Source organism: Macrobrachium nipponense, chromosome 20 (genome assembly GCF_015104395.2).
Source record: "Macrobrachium nipponense isolate FS-2020 chromosome 20, ASM1510439v2, whole genome shotgun sequence".
In the NCBI taxonomy this organism is placed as follows: Eukaryota; Metazoa; Arthropoda; class Malacostraca; order Decapoda; family Palaemonidae; genus Macrobrachium; species Macrobrachium nipponense.
This window is the reverse complement of record NC_061089.1, coordinates 21,812,236-21,832,152: the sequence shown is the minus strand read 5'-3', so window position 1 is coordinate 21,832,152 and position 19,917 is coordinate 21,812,236. Positions and strand designations below refer to the sequence as shown.

Genomic DNA, 19,917 nt, shown 5'->3' with positions numbered 1-19,917 from the left:
TATATGATAATTTGCTAAAATATCAGTGGCACATATACCAAATCACACTAAAAGTAACATATCTGGGATTTGCTTGACTAAGGTTGGTTATCTAAGGGGCGTTGATGGACAAAGCACTTTTTCGTATCCAAGAACCTTACTCTTTTACTCTTATAACCATTAACATTTGCTAACCATATATAGATACTATATATATATATATATATATATATATATATATATGTATAATGTATATATGTGTGTGTGTGTGTGTTTGTGTTTGTGTGTGTGTATAAAATACACACACACACACACACATATATATATATATACATACATACATACATAGTATATTAGGAAAAATATTCAGTAACTTACACTGTGATAGCTGTCTTTGTTATCGTAACATTACCCTCTTATCATTCGAGTTTTTTAAACATATAATTTTTAATTCACGTTCAAGCGAAAGTATTTCAGACAAGCTTTCTTATCCTTTAATTTCGCGATAACAAAACTATAGACCAAATGTTGTTGAAGAAATTCATGAATAATTCGGGTAAATCTGATGGCAAAATTCCAAATTTTAAATCAAGTGCCTCAAAGTAATATCATCGCTAAACCAGTTCAATTCGTCTCGTTCTTAAGATCAACATATTTCTTTTTTAAGACCAATAAGGATAAACAACTAAGGTACGTTACTCTCTTCAAGGACAAATAAACAAGATCTGGACTACCCTTCGGTTACGCTATCAATTGTTGCAAAGAAAGGTATTACTAGTCAACTGGCATCGAGACTATGCAAAAAAAAAAAAAAAAAGCGTCAAGTGCCCAGAGCTAAACGAGTTCAGTTCCAATGACGCAAGACCTTATGAGACAGTTGCCACATGAGACAATATCCATATCAAGGATTCTACTAGATAAAATACATAGGGATATCTTATCATAGTTGTGATTGAACTATATAATAGAACAAATGAAATTAGAGAGTTATTTACGCTCTTCCTCTGTTATGCTTTAAGATCAATCGTTCCGGAAATAATAACAACCGTATATATGAAGTAACAAGAAGCAGAACAGCCTCTAGCAAAACCGGGCTTCCTTTTATAGTGTATGCACTGATCCCTTCGTTATCAACAAGAAGTATATCGCAGACTTGGAAATTCAAATGATTCATTTAAGGCGATGTCAGGTATTTCCGTATGAATGAGAATTCCTGACAGCTGACGTCCGCGATAGACATTTAATAAGCGCTCACAGGATTGATACCTAGGACCAATAAGTTAATATTCCATTTGATTTTATTGCAAAGCATTTACAAAAGTGTGAGGATGGGCGTGAGCGTGTTTAAGGCTGCTTAAAGAAAAACATTGTATATTATCTTTAAGAAAAGTGGGAGGGATGAGCTATCCAAAGCCGTTTTCATTCAGTATATAAAACACTTTATGCTTCTTCTTATCCTCCTTCTCTGTTATACTTATCGCTCGTACTTGGTACCTTGTACACCATGCAGCATAGTGAGGATGCTGTTCGTACGGAGAGTATGCTGTTCATTTTATTTACCGTTGGTTGCTTTGGTCCTCAGGAGAAGTGCTTTATTTACCATTGAAGTGACATTTACTCCTGCAAAAATATTTATACCCAAAAACGTGGCACTTGCTATGGCAGCGATATTCTGATCATGTCACTTCTACCACTACAAGAAAAGTCCTCTTTAAAATGACATATATTGTTGTTGTTGGTCTCCAGAAAGAGAGACTCATATGCCACTTGTAGGTCATTTTTTTTTCACTAGGGGTTCACGACCCACCACTATGCCCTTCTCCAACTTCTGAAGTAGTGCATCAAATTCTCAGACCTTCAGCACATCCACAATTCGGTAATAAATGAATAATTGTACGTGTGTACTGAGAAGTGGGGTTATATTGACATAAATTTATTGCCAAGAGTTTAGAAACACATTTTCTTTATATATGCGCTCAACAATGCTATTTCCATGTTCCTCCTTCATAGTTTGTCATTTGGTTAAATGGATCAGAAAAACTCAACAGTCCGTAACAATTTCTTTTTATTTTCAAATATGTATAAAAATATAATATATAATGAGATGCAAAATTCCCTCATTCTCTAGTAAGATCATTTCTATCTCAGAAAGTTCCTTTACAGAATTGATTTTGATTTTTAAACTTGTTTGCAGAATTGTAGTCCTTGACATTAGGATGAGAAAATGCTTTGAATAAATACGCTCTGTCATGAATTCATTTCAGTTATAGACTAGAACCTTTATGAGAGAATATTTAACCTTGTGCAGCCTTGGCAGCCTGCTCTGCAGCAGCCCTCAGTTCCTCTGGTGTTGGGTACTGGAGGGTGGCACCTGGCTGGCACTCGTACACGGGGCAGCAGGCTGGGTATGGCTTAGCTTGGTCGGCTTCGTTCTTGACTCTGCAGCCGGGAGATGGCTTGGGCTCAAAGCCACAGTCTTCCACCTTTTCGAAGAGTTTGCCTTCATGTTGAATGCAGGTGGCTCTTCCACAGAAGGGACCCAGGGGCCACGACTGGCCAACGGCGAAGGCCTTTTTGGCAGTAAATCCGTAGCATTGACCTGGAGCCTCTGTTAGAACATAAAGTTATAAAGAATATCTCAGAAAAATATCCATTAATTTGATAATGACCTCATTTTTTTATATTCCTTGAATGACGTGACTAGTGAATTCATAAATCTAATGAATAATTACTCAATGATTTCGCTTAACTAATGATTATCTTTCCATATAAAGGGAAGAATGTATTTCTTAATACAAGATTGATCTGGGTGATACCCACCTTTGCGGACTTCAGCAGGCAGATTTCGAACATCTGGTTTTGGCTGAATCACATTCTGGCTAAGAGCAACTGCCACGCAGAATGAGGCGACAATGAAGAATTTCATTTTGGCTGCAACAGAAAGACATTAGTGATTATTAGGTGGAAATTTACGAAATCGCACCGTTGTCAGGTGTGGTTATTTACATGGCAGAAATACACTTTTGTGAAACGTAACAAGTAGAATTCACAACGAGAACTTGCCAAATAAGCTGCCAATAAAATATCTTCTAAAAATTTATGTAAAACAAATAATGGAATCGTTTGGGCTTTCGAATGCTCACCTCAGCTGACTGTAGTGTTGATGCTACACTGAATGAAGTTATGTGTGATCTGTGCTGACCGACGTTCCTGTGACTGTTTATATCTGATGAGCGAAGATCTTGAGAGATGCCAGATACACCAATATTTACGCATTTCCTAAATTCCCAGGAATCTTAGTGACGAAACTGTAGGACTAACTTGAGCCGGTAGGTGGAGCAAAATATTATGTTGGCAAAATAGGTCTAGTTGTTCCCTCCCAGCATGCTCTTGGAGCCCTCCAGTCCTTGCTTGGGCTGGCCCGCAAAAAAGTTGAGTGGTATTGCGTTATGGGAAATTGTCGTGGAAATTCGAACTTTCTCCATATCTGTCAGGTGATTCACTATATTAGCTTTCAAATATTCTACCTTCAGTTACATGCAATACTCAAGATGAAATGAAATGGGTGCAAGAAAAGTTACAAGAGTCATACCTAGTAAAATGTGCAAGGGCAAGCAGGAAAAAGGAAAAGCAGCAGTACCTAGCGCTTTCGTGTATTCTTGATACACCTCATCAGGGTACAATATATAAAAGAATGAAAATTAGCTTCGAATATCAAAGGTAAACATAAAAACAAAAAAGTAAAATACAGAACAATCAAAGTGTAATTCTAGGCTGTGGACCATTTGATTCTTGACTAGGCTGTTTGATTGCTCTGTATTTTACTTTTTTGTTTTTTGTTTACCTTTCATATTTCGAAGCTATTTTTCATTCTTTTATATATTGTACTCTGATGAGGTGTATCAAGAATACACGAAAGCGCTAGGTACTGCTGCTTTTCATTTTTCCTGCTGGCTCTTGATATACAATCTTCACGTGTTACTTATGATCGTATAAAACACACACATACACACACACACACACACACACACACACACACACACACACACACACACACATATATATATATATATAATATATATATATATATATATATATATATATATATATATGTTACGCAAAATGTGGATAATTGCCAAATGTGTACATTTTGCAATTAATTTTGCCTATTGTGTACAATTTGCAGCGCTTGGTCCCGATTGTGCACAATAGGCAAAATTGAATGCAAAATGTACACAATTGGCAGTTTTTCTACTTTTTGCAAGGACATTTTGCTAAATGTTAACACGATTTTGCAACAGTATTTTGCCAAATGTTAACAGATTTTGAGCAGAAGATTCGAAATTCTCAGACTAAGACAGACTAATATGAAACACTTCTTGTGTACGAGCTGAAATCGTGCAGTTGGGCAAGGAGGAGGGCACTTAAACCAGATCTACCAGCTCAGTAGCAACTACCGTCTCGCCCACTCATCTTCCCTGCTACAACAGAGGTCTGTCCTACCAACTCACAAGTGTCATGTCGGATTTTAAAGAGCAGTTTGAGCAGAAGTTGGACAACTTATTACAGTCTAAGAATGGCAATGTGGTCATTCCTCGGAAAGAGAAACGTGCACAGTGGATAGCTCAGCTACTTAAAATTGAAAAGGAAGGGCCTAAAACCATCGATGACTATAATATGAAAAAAAAGATTCGAAATTCTCAGAGTTGGTGACGATGACCGACTTATTCGGAAGCGTAAAGGATGGAAACTGAATTTAAGTTTATAGTGTGCTTTGAGGAAGTTCATCAGGTCATTTCGGTCCGCGCATTCAGTTGTGGGTCATGTCGGTGAAAAGAAAACTTTCAAAGGACAAAAGAAGTGGGCTAATTTGACTATGCAGTGCTGCTAGATGTTCATAAGTTTTTGCATTGAGTGTCAAGAGAAGAAAAAACGTAGAGTACATAATGGTCTGGTGGTGAAGCCTGTTAGAAGCGAGACTATTTTTTCTCGATGCCAAATTGACTTGATCAATTTTCAAACATTACCTGATGGGGAATTTAAATATATTCTGACCTTCATCAACCATTTCAGGAAGTTTTGTGTGCTGCGGCCCCTTACATCAAAACGAGCTGAGGAGGTTGCTAACACGCTTCTCCCAATATTTTTCACCTTTGGCGCTCCCGTTATCCTGCACTCGGATAAGCCTGAACTTAAGCTCGTCACTGGTCGGCCGCGCCACCCACAAAGCCAAGGTGCAGTTGAAAGATTGAATGGAGTCATTCAAGACAAATTAAAAATTTGGATGCACGAAAACAAGTCCAGCATGTGGATGGTTGGGGTCCACTTTGTCCAGTGGCAAATAAACATTTCGGAACATGAAACCATAAAAACAAGTCCGTTTAAAGTCATGTTCGGGATCGAACCCAAGGTAGGCCTATCATCCACTGTTATTCCACCTAATATGCTCGGCAATATAAGAACTGAAGAATATTTAGACACCATCCTCCAAAATGAAGCCGAAGGGGCGGCTGATGAAGAGGAACAAGAAGGAGAGGAGGAACAGGAAGGAGAAGAGGAACGAGATGGAGAAGAGGCGCTGCAATTCGCTGAAGCTCGGCAACTGGCTGCAGCCGGCCAAGAAAAAACCGCACTTAGAATGACAAGGAAGACAAAACACCTCTTAAGTGCCCTACAAGTGGGTGACAACGCGACGCTGAAAGTTCCCGAGTTTGATCGTGGGCCGAGTGACAGCAGGAACCTCCTGGTTGCGGTACTGCAGAGAGACGAGGACCTGTACCAGGTAGGCTGCAGAGAAGGACGCATAACCACCCGGTACACGGCAGCTGACATGGACCCCGTTAAGGAGAAGCTCCTCACCCCAGATGAGGTTCCCGACGTTGAAATGGCTTTGAGAACCGCTGTAACCAGGTACACAGGAGGCCAAGGGTATGTGATGTGTGCCTGTAAAACAAATTGCACAGCTTCCAGATGCTCCTGCACAAATAAGCTGTTAAAATGTAACTCTCGTTGCCACCCTGGTCGTTCTTGTAGCAATATTTAAGTGTTAAAGTAGTGTCAATCCCTTTTAGTTTGAACAATAAATACTAATAAATACTATATAATTTTAGTTTGAACAATAAATACTAATTCTCTTTGATTCTTGTTTCATTCTGCCTATTGTGTACAATCGGGCAAAATGCCGTTGCTTTTTTTTAAAATATGGCAAAATTTTGCCATATGTGGAGATAATTATCTACATTTGGCAAGCACAATTTCCAAATGTGTACATTTTGCAACTTTCTCGCAAAAGGTACACATTTGGCAATTATCCACATTTTGCGTAACATATATATATATATATATATATATATATATATATATATATATATATATATATATGTATGTATTTATAGTATATATATATATATATATATATATATATATATATATATATATATATATATATATATTATATAGCTTACATTGCCTCTGGTGTATATATATTTCATGAAGTTTATTTCCATGCGATAGACGCAAATTAACACTCTATAGAAAGGACTATAAGCAATCTAAAAACATTAACAATAAATGCTCGTTCATGCCAGAAATGTTATTGTATTCGTTGTCTCATTAACTCATGAATCATAATTGTGAATGCGATTGAGTCTTTTATTCTCGTCGTTAACGTACTACTCTAGTAGCCGGGTGTCACCTTTGCAAAGGAACAGATTTAAAATCTCTGCAAATATTATTAAAAATAATATGCTGATCATCTATAAGATTTGAACTGACGAATGTCGTATCGCGATTCAAATGCCAAAAATAGAGGATATCTTAAGTTATCCGTCGGTATGACGAACACCCATCTTTCCAGACGTCTTTCTTCCCTTCTACAGGAGGACATATATTTAAACAATTCAGAGAAAAACATCAAAACAGCTTGGGCCTCATACACCATTAAAGTCACTGGAGATCTTAGTTGCTACCTGTGACCACCATAGTGCATAGAGTCCCTGAATATACAAAATTTACCACCGACAATGAGAACGAAGGATGAAATTCTCGCCCATCCTTCCGTTTCCCGACAGCAGTAGTATCTGACGTGAGGAATATTTCTTTCCCTGCCTCTCCTAATCATGAAGGTAAAAGAAGAGGGCACATCGCCTTCCACGTAGCCGAGCTGAAGCAATTGTTCCATTTCAGAAGTCGTCACCAAGAAATGGTTTAGTGGGTCGAGTCGTACAACCCATCGACTTTGGAGATTTCGTACACAAGTTTTAGACCTGACACAGAACTATCCCGTACGCATTCTGTAACACAAACTTTATATCCTTCCAGCGTAAATGACTATCAACTGTAGATGAATAATATCATATAAATACATGAAGTGTGGAGTTCTACCAGCGCCACCATCCACGTCGATTATTGCCCATGATTCACGTACAGAAAAATCGAAATTTTGTGGAACACTTATTTCTTTTTTGACTGAAGGAAACGAAAGCGGGAGACGTCTGGGAAGAAGCAACTGATGAAGTTCAGGAGGAGTTTGTGAGAAAATACAGTTGCTGTAATTTTCACTGATATTAAAATTAATAAAAAAAAAAAACTGGCTCTGACAATCATATTTCTCTCAATGTTTTCCTTTTTATTCTTTTCTTTGCCTCACAACGAAAAGTGACGCAGTGATAAACATTTTTAATGATGAGAGATCTATCAAAATTATTCTGAAGAATTTTTATTTTTTTATTTTTTTTTATTTTACTGAGATTCGGACAATTTTGTGATACACAATCAGGAACCCATAAACCTGGAAGGACTCACATTATTGTTGTTAATGAAGCCATTTACTACTATCGTTGACTATGCCATGAAATCGCGGCATTTGTCACTAACCCTCAAGCTTTAACCCGTAATAGATATATCTCGTCTCTTATGTATGCATATTGCCATAAATTCTTAATATACTTTCAAAAGATTTGTAAATATATTTGATATAAAGAAATGCCTTTGGGTGATAACTATTCATTCTTCTGTATCATCGAAGCAAAATATTTTGTTTTTAATGATTTTGGGTAGTAATAAAAAAATACTTGAAATTATCGCAAAATATTCGGTATAAAATTTCACTTTCTTATTAAGCTCCTTTACATCGGAATTTAAATTTTGCAATAAATATTATTATAAATAAAAAATCATTCATATAGGTAAGAGTCACAGTGATTCTATGATAATCATCGAATGAAAGAGAGGGTTTCACGACCCACCAATATGTCCTTTCCTAACTTCTGACATAGTGCATCAAATTCTCAGACCTTTAGCACATCCACAATTCGGTAGTAACGCATAATTATGAGTGTGTACTGAGAAGTGGCATTATATTGATATAAACGTGTTGACAAGAGTTTTGGAACACGTTTTCTTTATATATGGTAACAAAAGTACTATTTTTTCATATTCCTTCTTCATAGTTATCATTTGTTTAAATGGATCAGAAAAACTCAAAAGTCCATTAACAATTTCTTTTTATTTTCAAATATGTATAAAAATATAATATATAATGAGATGCAAAATTCACTCTTTCACTAATAAAATCCTTTCTTTCCTAAAGTCCATTTGCAGAATTGATTTTGTTTTCTAAACTTGATCGCAGATATATAGTCCTTGGCATTAGGATGAGAAAATACATTGAATAAATACAATCCATCATGAATTCATTTCAGTTACAGACTAGAACCTTTATAAGAGAATATTTAACCTTGTGCAGCCTTGGCAGCCTGCTCTGCAGCAGCCCTCAGTTCTTCTGGTGTTGGGTACTGGAGAGTGGCACCAGGCTGGCACTCGTACACGGGGCAGCAGGCTGGGTAGGGCTTAGCTTGGTCGGCTTCGTTCTTGACTCTGCAGCCGGGAGATGGCTTGGGCTCAAAGCCACAGTCTTCCACCTTTTCGAAGAGTTTGCCTTCATGTTGAATGCAGGTGGCTCTTCCACAGAATGGAGCCAGGGGCCAAGACTGGCCCACAGGGAAGGCCTTTTTGGCAGTGAATCCGTAGCATTGACCAGGAGCCTCTGTTAGAATGCAAAGATATGCATGAATGTTTTAGAAAATTTTCCATTAATTTAATGAGGATCGTATTTTTTTTATTTCCTTTGAATGAAGTGACTAGTCAGTTTATAAATCTAATGAATAATTACTCAATGATTTCGTTAACTAATGATTATCTTTCCGTATGAAGGGATAATGTATTTCTTAACACAAGACTGATCTAGGTGATACCTACCTTTGCGGACTTCAGCAGGCAGATTTCGAACATTTGGTTTTGGCTGAATCACACCCTGGCTGAGAGCAACTGCTACGCAGAATGAGGCAATGATGAAGAATTTCATTTTGGCTGTAAGAGAAAGACAATAGTGATTATTAGATGGAAATTTTCGAAATAGTATCGTTATTTAGCAGTGGCTGTTCATCAGAAATGTCTTCATTTCGGTAATACTCTTTTCAGAAATATTCCATAATGAAATGTTACACTTTCCTACTATATTACAAATAATTCACATGATATGGAATTTGTGAAACGTAATAAGTAGAATTCACAATGAGAACTTGCCATCTAAGTTGCCTTTAAAATTTCTTCCAAAAGTTTTATCGGTAACAAATAACGGCATTGTTTGGTCTATGGAATACTCACCTTAGGAGACTGTAGTGGTGATGCTACACTGAAGGGCGATCGGTGTGTTCTGTGCTAAACAATGTTCCTATGATTGTTTATATCCAGTAGGTGAAGATCTAGAGAGATGCCAGACACCCCCATGTTTACGCTTTTCCAGTTTCCCAGGAATCCTAGTGACGAAATGGTGTGACTCAAAACCAGTAGGTGGCGCAAAATAGCGTCCGTCCAAAAAACAGGTCCAGTTGCTCACTCCCCGGAGTCTGCCCTGGGAGACATCCAGGCCTTGCTGAGCATGGCGCGGTAAAAAGTTGCTTAGTTTTTCGTTTTGGGAAAATTTGCACGTAAATTTGAATTTTCTTCATATTTGTCAGGTGATTCAGCTGACAACCTTTCATGTATTCTACTTTCAGCTACATGCTTTACTTAAGTTTCAAATGATATGGGTACCAGAAGAGTTGCAAGATTCTTGTATACTTCCTTGAGAAGCGTTAGAATATAAGATGGATATGAATGATTTATGGTATATACAGCAAAAGAAAGGCATGAAACCTTCCTTTTTTACCACCTGGCGTTGGAGACGGCTGTAAAGATAATAATGACGATAATTATGCATACTTATATATATATATATATATATATATATATATATATATATATATATATATATATATATATATATATATACTATGGATTATGAAGTTTCTTTCCATGGGATAGACACAAATTAACACTCCATTGAAAAAAATATGAGCAATCTAAAATCTACTTACGATTTCTTTTGTTTCCTCCAGCTCATTATTTCATGAATAATAATCTGAAGGTGATTGGGTCTTTACTATCATTATTAACTGATATAGTTAACTGATATAGTTGTAAAAGTAGCAGATTTAAAATATTCTTCCGCTCTTCCCCAATATTTGAAGATTCGAATGTCGTAGTGATTTCAATGCCGAAAAGAAAGGATATCTTCAGTTATACGCCATGATGAGGACAACTCGTCTTCCCTGATGTTTCTCTTCTCATCTATAGGAGAGCTCAATATTGAAGCAATTCAAGAAAAACATTAGAAAAACTTAGGCCTGATACATTATTGCAGTCACTTGAAATCTTAGATGCTACCTTGACGTCATAGCTACAGTTCTAGGCGCAGAGAATATACAGAATTAACTACCGACGATGAACAAAAAAGGACGAAATTCTTCCCATCCTTCCGTGTGCTACAGCAATCCACGGTGTAATTAATAATTGAGAGCAGGAATATAACTCCTCCCCCCACCCCCGTGTCTCTCTCTCTCTCTCTCTCTCTCTCTCTCTCTCTCTCTCTCTCTCTTCATATCACAGGGCTAAGCGAAGATGACACACCCCTCCCATCCAAGCACAGCTGAAGCGACAAAGTAGTCAATTCTAGGAAATGGTTTAGCGGGCCATAGCGTCCACCAGTGTTTCCATTGAGCTATTCCTTGCGCATTCTGTTATATAAACCTAATATTCTTCAAATATAAGTCATTATTAACTGTAGCTGAATAATATTATATGAATGTCTGAATTCAGAAGTTCCAGAAGTGCCATCGTCCACGTCACTATTGTTTTTCTGTTTATCGTGAATAATGGTATTGTTTTCGTTTGCAGAATAAAATCGTTAGCTTCTCAGTGACGGAAACTTATAAGAACACGAAAGCAGGGAAAGATGTGAGGAAAGAGGCAGTTGAAGAACTTCTTTAGGAGTTTGGTGGGAAATAGAATTGAAGGAATTTTCGTAGATATTAAAAATCAATATAGAAAGCCTTCTTTGACATTCTTTTTTTTTATTCTCTCCTATACGTACTCTTGACCTTTCCTTGATTTCGAAAAGTGACAAAAAGATTATTATTTTTAATTATGAAAGCTCAAATAAGTCGTTCCTGAATTTCAAAATTTTTGTGCGGAATTTAAAAAAGATTTATTTATTATTATTTTTTTTACTGATGTTGCGAACAATTCTTGGATACAAACAGCAAACCCATAAACCTGGAACAACTCACAACCTTACTGCTATGGAGGACGTTCATTTACTACCATAGCTGCCTATCATGAAATAAATTGTTTGCGTAACTAATCCTTAAACTTTTAATCTTTTGTGTGTGCTGTATCATAGTCTTATCATACTTTCAATAGGTTTACAAATACATTGGACATAAATAAATGCCATTGGGTTATAGTTATTTCTCCATTTGCCTCATCAAATGATTGTGGTTAATAACCCAAAAATTATTTTAAATTATCGCAAACTATAAGCTAGAAATTTCCTTTCCTTTATATCGGATTATATTCCTTTTGAAATAATTATTTTTATAAATTCAGTGATGATATACTAATTTTCAAATGAAAAAAGTTGTTAAAGAAACAAGAGGAAAGGTGAAAGACAAGTCATTCAATACAAAAAAAAATCTCAGATACTTATATGCATCTATTTCATTACGAAATGTTTTTTTATATTTGCTTTGCAAATGAGTTTTAGATCGTTGATAAACTTAAAATTCATAGATATTTCTAAATAAAGTGATTTGTAATAAAAGGTTTAGAAAAAGGTGATTAATTTGAGTATTATCTTTTATTTTCTTTATTAATACAAATATAAATTCTCTGTTTAGTAATCGTAAATGCCTACGATCTTTCGAAGGTAATTTTTCTTTCCATTCATTTTCATGATATGCTTACTGGCACTTCATTCATTCATAACTCCTTGAATTCTTGTCAAGTTATACAGTAATTGATAAATGATTTCGTTGGATTTTTTGGTGGGTAACTGGACTAGATCGATTCTGAGAGACCTCTTATCCCTGGGCGCCTTGTGCAGCCTTGGCAGCCTGCTGTGCGGCAGCCCTCAGTTCTTCTGGAGTTGGGTACCGGAGTGTGGCACCTGGCTGGCACTCGTACACGGGGCAGCAGGCTGGGTATGGCTTAGCTTGGTCGGCTTCGTTCTTGACTCTGCAGCCGGGAGATGGCTTGGGCTCAAAGCCACAGTCTTCCACCTTTTCGAAGAGTTTACCTTCATGTTGAATGCAGGTGGCTCTTCCACAGAATGGAGCCAAGGACCAAGACTGGCCAACGGCGAAGGCCTTTTTGGCTGTGAATCCGTAGCATTGACCTTGAGCCTCTGTTCAATAGGAAAAGAAATCATTAGCATACGTTAATTGCTGAGGTTAATTTTTTATCTTTGACTGTTAGCAACATAGCAAAATCGTGATTCACTATTTAAGAATAAAAAACTAATTGCATTTGATTAATAATAATATCCCTATTTATTTTAAGACATATTTTAAGCATTAAAAATTGTTGATAGATACTAACCTGGGCGGACTTCAGCAGGCAAATTTCGGACATTTGGTTTTGGCTGAACCACGTTCTGACTAAGAGCCACAGCAACGCAGAGGGAGGCTACAATTAGGAATTTCATTTTGGCTGGAACAGAAAGGGAAAAAATCTTTACCTATGGATAATTTATTTTCCTACTGAAATTGTTGGCAGATTTAAATGTTACTTCTGATTGAGGGTAATTATAAGATTCTTCGTCCTTATTGAAATACTCAGAATAAAATCTTATTTTTATACAATTTTATTGAATGAAGACGGTCCAATATCAAAAGTAGTTGCTCAGAACCATCATTTAACAATGTTTGCCAACATAGAATAAAAAAATATATATACTGAACATATTCATTGTTCAGGGTTGAAACAGTACATGAAAACGTAAATATTCATAACTTCTTCTGAATTTAACTATCTATTAACCATCCTTTTGACTACCTACCTTGGGTCACTGTAGTTTTGATGCTACACTGAAGGGTAGTAGATGTATTCTGTACCGAGCAAAGATCCTGCGACTGTTTATATCCCATGTTGGACGATCTTGGAAGATGCCAGATACTCCAATGTTCTCTCTTCTTCTTACGCCATCTTGGCATCCATGTCCCGTTCTTATCAGAGATTGATAATTTTTCAATTCATTTCGTAATTGGACAAATAACCAGTTTAAGTAAAAGATAACTTGCTATTAAAGATGAACTTTTCACTAAGCAGAAAATAATTGTTTTTCGGCACCAGCAACGTTCAGTAAATTCCCAGAAACGTCAGTTACAAAATCGCATCCCTAAACCATGTCGAAGTCCGCTGGCAAGAGCTTGCAAAAACCGGCAGAAGACCAGCTGCCTTCTTACCCGCTAGTCTAATCAGCTTACCACATACCACTGTGGAAGAATCTTTTCCTAGAATGGCTAAAGCTTTTGTGTTCTCTCTTATTATCAAATGATTTGACTCATTTACATTGAGACCAAAATATAATCTATTTTGGTGCACCACTCCACAATCTTATATATACGAATATATATATATATATATATATATATATATATATATATATATATATATATATATATATATATATATATATACCCTACATGGAGCGGACACACACACACATATTATGTTATATTATATTTTATATATATATATATATATATATATATATATATATATATATATATATATATATATAATATATATGTGTGTGTGTCCGCTCCATGTAGGGTAAAGTAAATGGCACCTATAAGACCAATACTAGAAATTATGTATCTGACATTTGCTTGATTAAGGTGGTTCATGTATGGTGCTTTGAAGGGCATAGAGCTTGCTTAGATTCGGAAAACCTACTCTGATTAATCCTGTTGTAGTACGATTTCAATGGCCACTGGCTTATATATATATATATATATATATATATATATATATATATACATATTTACATATAAATATATATATATATATATATATATATATATATATATATATATATATATGCATATATATACATATATAAACCGAAGGGGAAGCCTCAAACGGGATACATAGCGGTAAGGGTTTAAAGGGAGACGTCTGTTTCATATTGGTGTTTATTCGAGGCAACGTTTCAGGGACCAGCCGATTTTCAAGCTGAAAATTACAATAATAAAATAAAATGAAAATAATTGCTCATCTAAAAAACACACAATTACAATATATAAAGCGAATTACAATAACACCATAGAAACTCTAGTACCATTTCCAGTAGAGGAAGGAAGACGAGTGACTACAAAACAAAAACAAAACAGGAAGGTATCTCTGTTGTTAACGCCAAGTACAGAGGGGTGGAGGTTTTTTGGTTGTTCAGTTTCGGAACAATCGTTTTTATAAAGGAATGCAGAGGCAATATTGAATGCAGCAGCTGGTGGTCTTCGAATCGCTCTTTATAAAAACGATGGTTTGGTTTTTTATTTTTAGTCACTCGAATTCCTTCCTGTACTGGAAATGGTACATGAGTTTCGTTGGTGTTCTTGTAATTTGCTTTATATATTGTAATTGTGTTTTTTAGATGAGTAATTATTTTTATTTTATTTTATTATCGTAATTTTCAGCTTAAAAAATGGGCTGGTCCCAGAAACGTTGCCTTGAATAAGCGCCAATATGAAACAGACGTCTCCATTTAAACCTTACCGCTATATATATATATATATTATATATATATATATATATATATATATATATATATATATATATATATATATATATATTTGCTAGCAGCTGTACCCGTCCTTTGGACGTGTCATCGAACTCACATTCACTTCTATATGACGTAGACGTACATCTTTCCGCAGCCAATGCCCCTGCGTCACTAACCGGCTCAGTCAGGCACTGCCAGCCGACGGCAGGCGCATACATGTTACGAAAGGTTGCTCGGGAAAGGTTTTCATAGTGAGGCCTCCCTTAAGCGGCTCTTGATGAAACTCAGCCTATAGTTAAACTCTGATATTGATGTTAAAAGTGTTTGTAGTCATCTATCTTAACTCATGGTACCAAATTTGGGCCCTAATTCTCAAAGGGGCCTGTGTCCCCCTACTATCAAGGTCATGGCTAGTAGGCTACAACCCCCTTCTCCCATGGTCAGTAAGTCGAAAGGGCACAGGCCTCCTGCCTCTAATATAGTGGAATACCCTCGGGCCCTTTTTCCCAGGAGGTGTTGCCCTCCTTACTACTGAGGGTGCCCTATGGCCACATATTCTGGGGAGCCTGTTTGTAACTATAGAAACACTTCTACATAGATGTCAACTCCGAAAGTTGTAAAAAATGAGGGGTACAAAAAAGAGGGGTTATGACAACCTTAGGAACAGCCCCTCGAATTTCGGATTTGACTAAAACCTTCCTGGAGGGGAGGGAAAGGGGAGGGGAGGGGAGGGGAGGGGAGTCTGTGGTAAATATTTGGTAGCTCAGCTGTTAACATATAAAGTTGTTAAAAATGAAGGGGTATGGTAAAGAGGGGTTATGACCCCCGTAGAAACGGCCCTCGAATTTTGGCTTTTGAGTAAAACCTTCCTTGGGGAGAGGGAAGTCTATGGTGAAAATTTGGTAGCCTCAGTTTTCATAGTCTGGGCGTGCATAGCGAACAAACAAACCAACGGACAGAAATTTCATTATATATAAAACAAAACTTTTAATTCTCTTTAAAAGATTTCAGATACATTTTCTTATCACTTAGCTTCACAATAACAAAACGACAGACCCTACGCTGTTGAGAAACTCAAAAAAAATGTTAAATCAAACGGCAAAATTCTCAAGTTTAAATCTGGTGGGCTAAAGGAACTATTCGTAAAACCAGTTCCATCTCTCTCTTTCCAGAGATCATCGTTCGCACTTCTTTTCAAGACAAAGTTATAAAAAGCTGAGGTTCGTTACTCTCTTGAAGGACAAATGCAACAACCAAATACGGACTTCCCTCCGGTTACGTTATAAATGACTGCAACGGAAACTATTATACGTCATCTCGCTCTGAGGCTGTGCAGAAAAAAAAGTAAAAAAACAGCGCCTAGTGCCCGGAGGTAAGCAAGTTCACCTCCAGTGACGCAAGAGCGTTTTTGGCAGATGCCAGATACCGCGATATTCCTATCAAGGATTCTATGAGATTAAATTAGGTATGTTGAATTATAACTATGATATGATAGGATAAATGAAACCAGTGTTACTTATGCCTTTCCTTTAATGTTCTTTTAGACCAGTCGATCAGGAAATAATAACAGCTGTAGATATGAAGTAACTCTATAATCCAGAACAACTTCCTGTAGCATATCAGAGTTTCCTCTCATTGGGTATGCACTGATTCTTCAGTAACCAATAAGAAGTATATCGATGACTTGGGAATTCAAATGATTCAGTCAAAACGAGATCTGGTCTTTGCGTATGAATGAGAGTTCCTGACAGATGACGTCCTTGACAGTGTTTCAGCGCTCATAGGCTTGGCATCTTGGACCAATCGATTTTTTATATTCCATTTGATTTTATTGTGGCAAATTTTTCAAATCGTCCTTCTTGGCACGCGTGCATGTATTTCCATTCTTGATATTGTCTCTAAGGTAACTAACTTTAATATTTGCAGACTTGTAAAATCATAGATTTAAGTCGTATAAAAGAATTGTTGTTATTGCATTTTCTGTAGTTTTTAAAAGGTAACTTTTTTTCTGATATATGATCATAATTTCCTCAAGTTAACAGAACTTCTGTCAATATTGTGCATGATAATATCAATCAGTTTTATCAATATACACTTTTTGCATTTATATATGCCCGTAGATTAGTGTGTAAATGTTCTTGGGTTACTTCGATCAAAGTAAAATACATTGAAAATCCCACTTTTACATTTTATGCAGGAAAAAAGTGTGAGGGGTGAGGAGCTAGTACACACACACACACACACATACATATATATACATACATACATGCATACATGCATATATATATATATATATATATATATATATATATATGAATAACTTGATCACGAAATATATAAAATGTGATGCTATGTATAGATAAAGGTGGTGCCACGAAGGAAAATGAAAAGACGAGAATTCCCGAAAGATATCGGCATTTCTCGTCTTTTCATTTTCCTCCGTGGCATTACTTTTATTTACATACATACACACACACACATATATATATTTACGTATATATGCATATATATGTATGTATATACTATATATACATGTGCGTGTGTGTTGAGAAATTTCGCTTTTAATTCTTAGCGGTATAGTTCACTTTGCATTCATAAAAACCATTATTTGTCTGTTGTGTGGTAATAAATCTGTTAATTGCAGACATTTTTGCAAATTTTTTTTAAAGCTCAGGTATAGTACACTTAACCTCAGATGCTGATTCTTTCTCATTTTCAAAGTATACGGAAATAATTGTCATAATGGTGACTGGGAATCTTCTACAACCAACATGTTTCATGAATAGTGATACGTGAATTAGGTTGAGTATACTTGTATATTATTATATAACTATTTATCTAAGAATGACGAGCGTTTATCCACCTCGTATTACCATGTTCGCTTGGTCAAAGTATCATTCCATCTTTGTGAAGAAAGTTTGAGCACAAAGATTATAGACAATAATTCATTTACATTACTTCATGAAATACGTTTTCTTATACATGGTTTTGGAAAGTTAGTTATTAATAAGTTTTCTTGAAAAACTGGTATTTCCATTGAACGGATCAGAGAAACTCAGAAGATAGTTATGATTTTCTATATTTTCAAAATGAGTATAAAAATATAATACATATTGAGATCCATATTGATCCTCTTCAGGTAAGATTATTTTTCCTTTCCATTTTCCTTCTTGATTTAAAAACATTCAAAAACTTGATCGGAAAATATGGTCCTTGACAAAAGGATGAGAAAATACATTTAATAAATATGTCCTGTCATTCATTCTACTAAGATTCTCATCTCAGTTGTAGACAAGAAATTCTCTGGGTGACCAATTATCCCTGGGCACCTTGTGCAGCTTTGGCAGCCTGCTCTGCAGCAGCCCTCAGCTCTTGCTCAGTTGGGTACTGAAGGGTGGCACCTGGCTGGCACTGGTACACGGGGCAGCAGGTTGGGTATGGCTTAGCTTGGTCGGCTTCGTTCACGACTCTGCAGCCAGGAGATGGCTTGGGCTCAAAGCCACAGTCTTCTACCTTTTCGAACAGCTGGCTTCCTTGTTGAAGGCAGGTAGCTCTGCCACAGAAGGGAGCCAGGGACCAAGACTGGCCCACAGGGAAAGCCTTTTTGGCGGTGAATCCGTAGCATTGTCCTGGAGCCTCTGTTTAACCAGAAAATGTTCATTAATGATAGATGTAATCAAATTAGATTTGATAAATCAACAAATAGCTCAATAATCTATAAAGCTAAAGTGTGTAGATATTTAACATTAATGAACTGATAATAGATTCTTAAGTCACATTTGAGTTAATCCTATGCAAGAAACAGAATACATCCAGTGGATTAACTTTTGTACTTCACTAATGATTCTAGTTAAGACAAATTATAGCCTGTCCCGACAATTTCTCAGTCATAAAAGAATTATGAAAAATACTAACCTTTGCGGACTTCAGCAGGCAAAGTTCGGACGTTTGGTTTTGGTTGAATCGTGTTCTGCCCGAAAGCCACTGCCACGCAGAATGAGGCTACAATTAGGTATTTCATTTTGGCTGAAATGAAAAGGAAAGGAAACATTTAGATGGAAATTTGTCACAATGATCAACTAAAACAGTAAGCACATACTTGCTTTTATATATGCAAAAATATTCTTAAGCAATCTACCTGGAGCATTATTATTTTTTTTTTTTTATCAATTTTAGTCGAAAACAGAAAATAATTCCAGGGATGGTATATCAAACCGAGTACCTGAGTTAACTTTTTATTTACAAGAAGAAAATAATGAATTTTAATAATGTTTTCATTGACGTAAAATAAGTTCCAAAAACCTCTTTTAAACAACTGAAGCTTTTCTTAAATTCCATAAAACAATAAAAACAGAGGACATATTCATCTCTTTAAAATATATGACTGGATGAATATAATATCATAATATGGAGCATTACAAATGAAATCAAAACTGTTATATCGAATTCTCTATCTTCTGAATCCCCATTTTCAAACAGTTAACAGCAGGTATTGAACCAAAGGGTTTCAATGTCAGGAGTAATAGAATGATCTCCAGAGTTTTAAAAACATGGGCGGAATAGAGCTACAGGATGAATAACCTCTCAGTAATTTCTCTTAGATTTGCCAGAAACAAATTTAATGAAATCTTGTCTAAAATGCTCAGATGCATAGGCAAAGAATTATATGATTATGTAATTATCCCTTGTCTGAATTCTTACCTGTGCTCGTTAAAACGTTGTTGCTTCTCTGACGAACAAACTATGTCTATGATACAGACAAGCGATACCGAGAT

At 36.2% G+C, this 19,917-nt stretch overlaps 5 protein-coding genes across 5 annotated transcripts; 1 reads left to right on the top strand and 4 right to left on the bottom strand.

Moving 5' to 3' along the window:
- Window positions 1–2,027: 2,027 nt before the first annotated feature.
- LOC135220815 (uncharacterized) lies at window positions 2,028–3,266 on the bottom strand. The gene is made up of 3 exons (XM_064258346.1): window positions 3,123–3,266; window positions 2,800–2,910; window positions 2,028–2,587 (listed from the first exon to the last, which is right to left on the bottom strand). Exons 2-3 carry the CDS (start codon window positions 2,903–2,905, stop codon window positions 2,274–2,276), a joined length of 420 nt encoding a protein of 139 aa, XP_064114416.1. The 5' UTR covers window positions 2,906–2,910; window positions 3,123–3,266; the 3' UTR covers window positions 2,028–2,273.
- A 1,604-nt stretch (window positions 3,267–4,870) lies between these two features.
- On the top strand, window positions 4,871–6,022 carry LOC135219843 (KRAB-A domain-containing protein 2-like). Its single transcript, XM_064256958.1, has one exon. It carries the CDS (start codon window positions 4,871–4,873, stop codon window positions 6,020–6,022), a length of 1,152 nt encoding a protein of 383 aa, XP_064113028.1.
- A 2,444-nt stretch (window positions 6,023–8,466) lies between these two features.
- On the bottom strand, window positions 8,467–9,783 carry LOC135220813 (uncharacterized). The gene is made up of 3 exons (XM_064258331.1): window positions 9,646–9,783; window positions 9,238–9,348; window positions 8,467–9,025 (listed from the first exon to the last, which is right to left on the bottom strand). Exons 2-3 carry the CDS (start codon window positions 9,341–9,343, stop codon window positions 8,712–8,714), a joined length of 420 nt encoding a protein of 139 aa, XP_064114401.1. The 5' UTR covers window positions 9,344–9,348; window positions 9,646–9,783; the 3' UTR covers window positions 8,467–8,711.
- A 2,419-nt stretch (window positions 9,784–12,202) lies between these two features.
- LOC135220804 (uncharacterized) lies at window positions 12,203–13,567 on the bottom strand. The gene is made up of 3 exons (XM_064258318.1): window positions 13,418–13,567; window positions 12,958–13,068; window positions 12,203–12,763 (listed from the first exon to the last, which is right to left on the bottom strand). Exons 1-3 carry the CDS (start codon window positions 13,503–13,505, stop codon window positions 12,441–12,443), a joined length of 522 nt encoding a protein of 173 aa, XP_064114388.1. The 5' UTR covers window positions 13,506–13,567; the 3' UTR covers window positions 12,203–12,440.
- Window positions 13,568–18,205: 4,638 nt separating this feature from the next.
- Window positions 18,206–19,917, bottom strand: LOC135220797 (uncharacterized). Its single transcript, XM_064258305.1, has 3 exons — window positions 19,844–19,917; window positions 19,058–19,168; window positions 18,206–18,780 (listed from the first exon to the last, which is right to left on the bottom strand). The coding sequence occupies exons 2-3, from the start codon at window positions 19,161–19,163 to the stop codon at window positions 18,458–18,460; spliced, it is 429 nt and encodes a 142-aa protein (XP_064114375.1). The 5' UTR covers window positions 19,164–19,168; window positions 19,844–19,917; the 3' UTR covers window positions 18,206–18,457.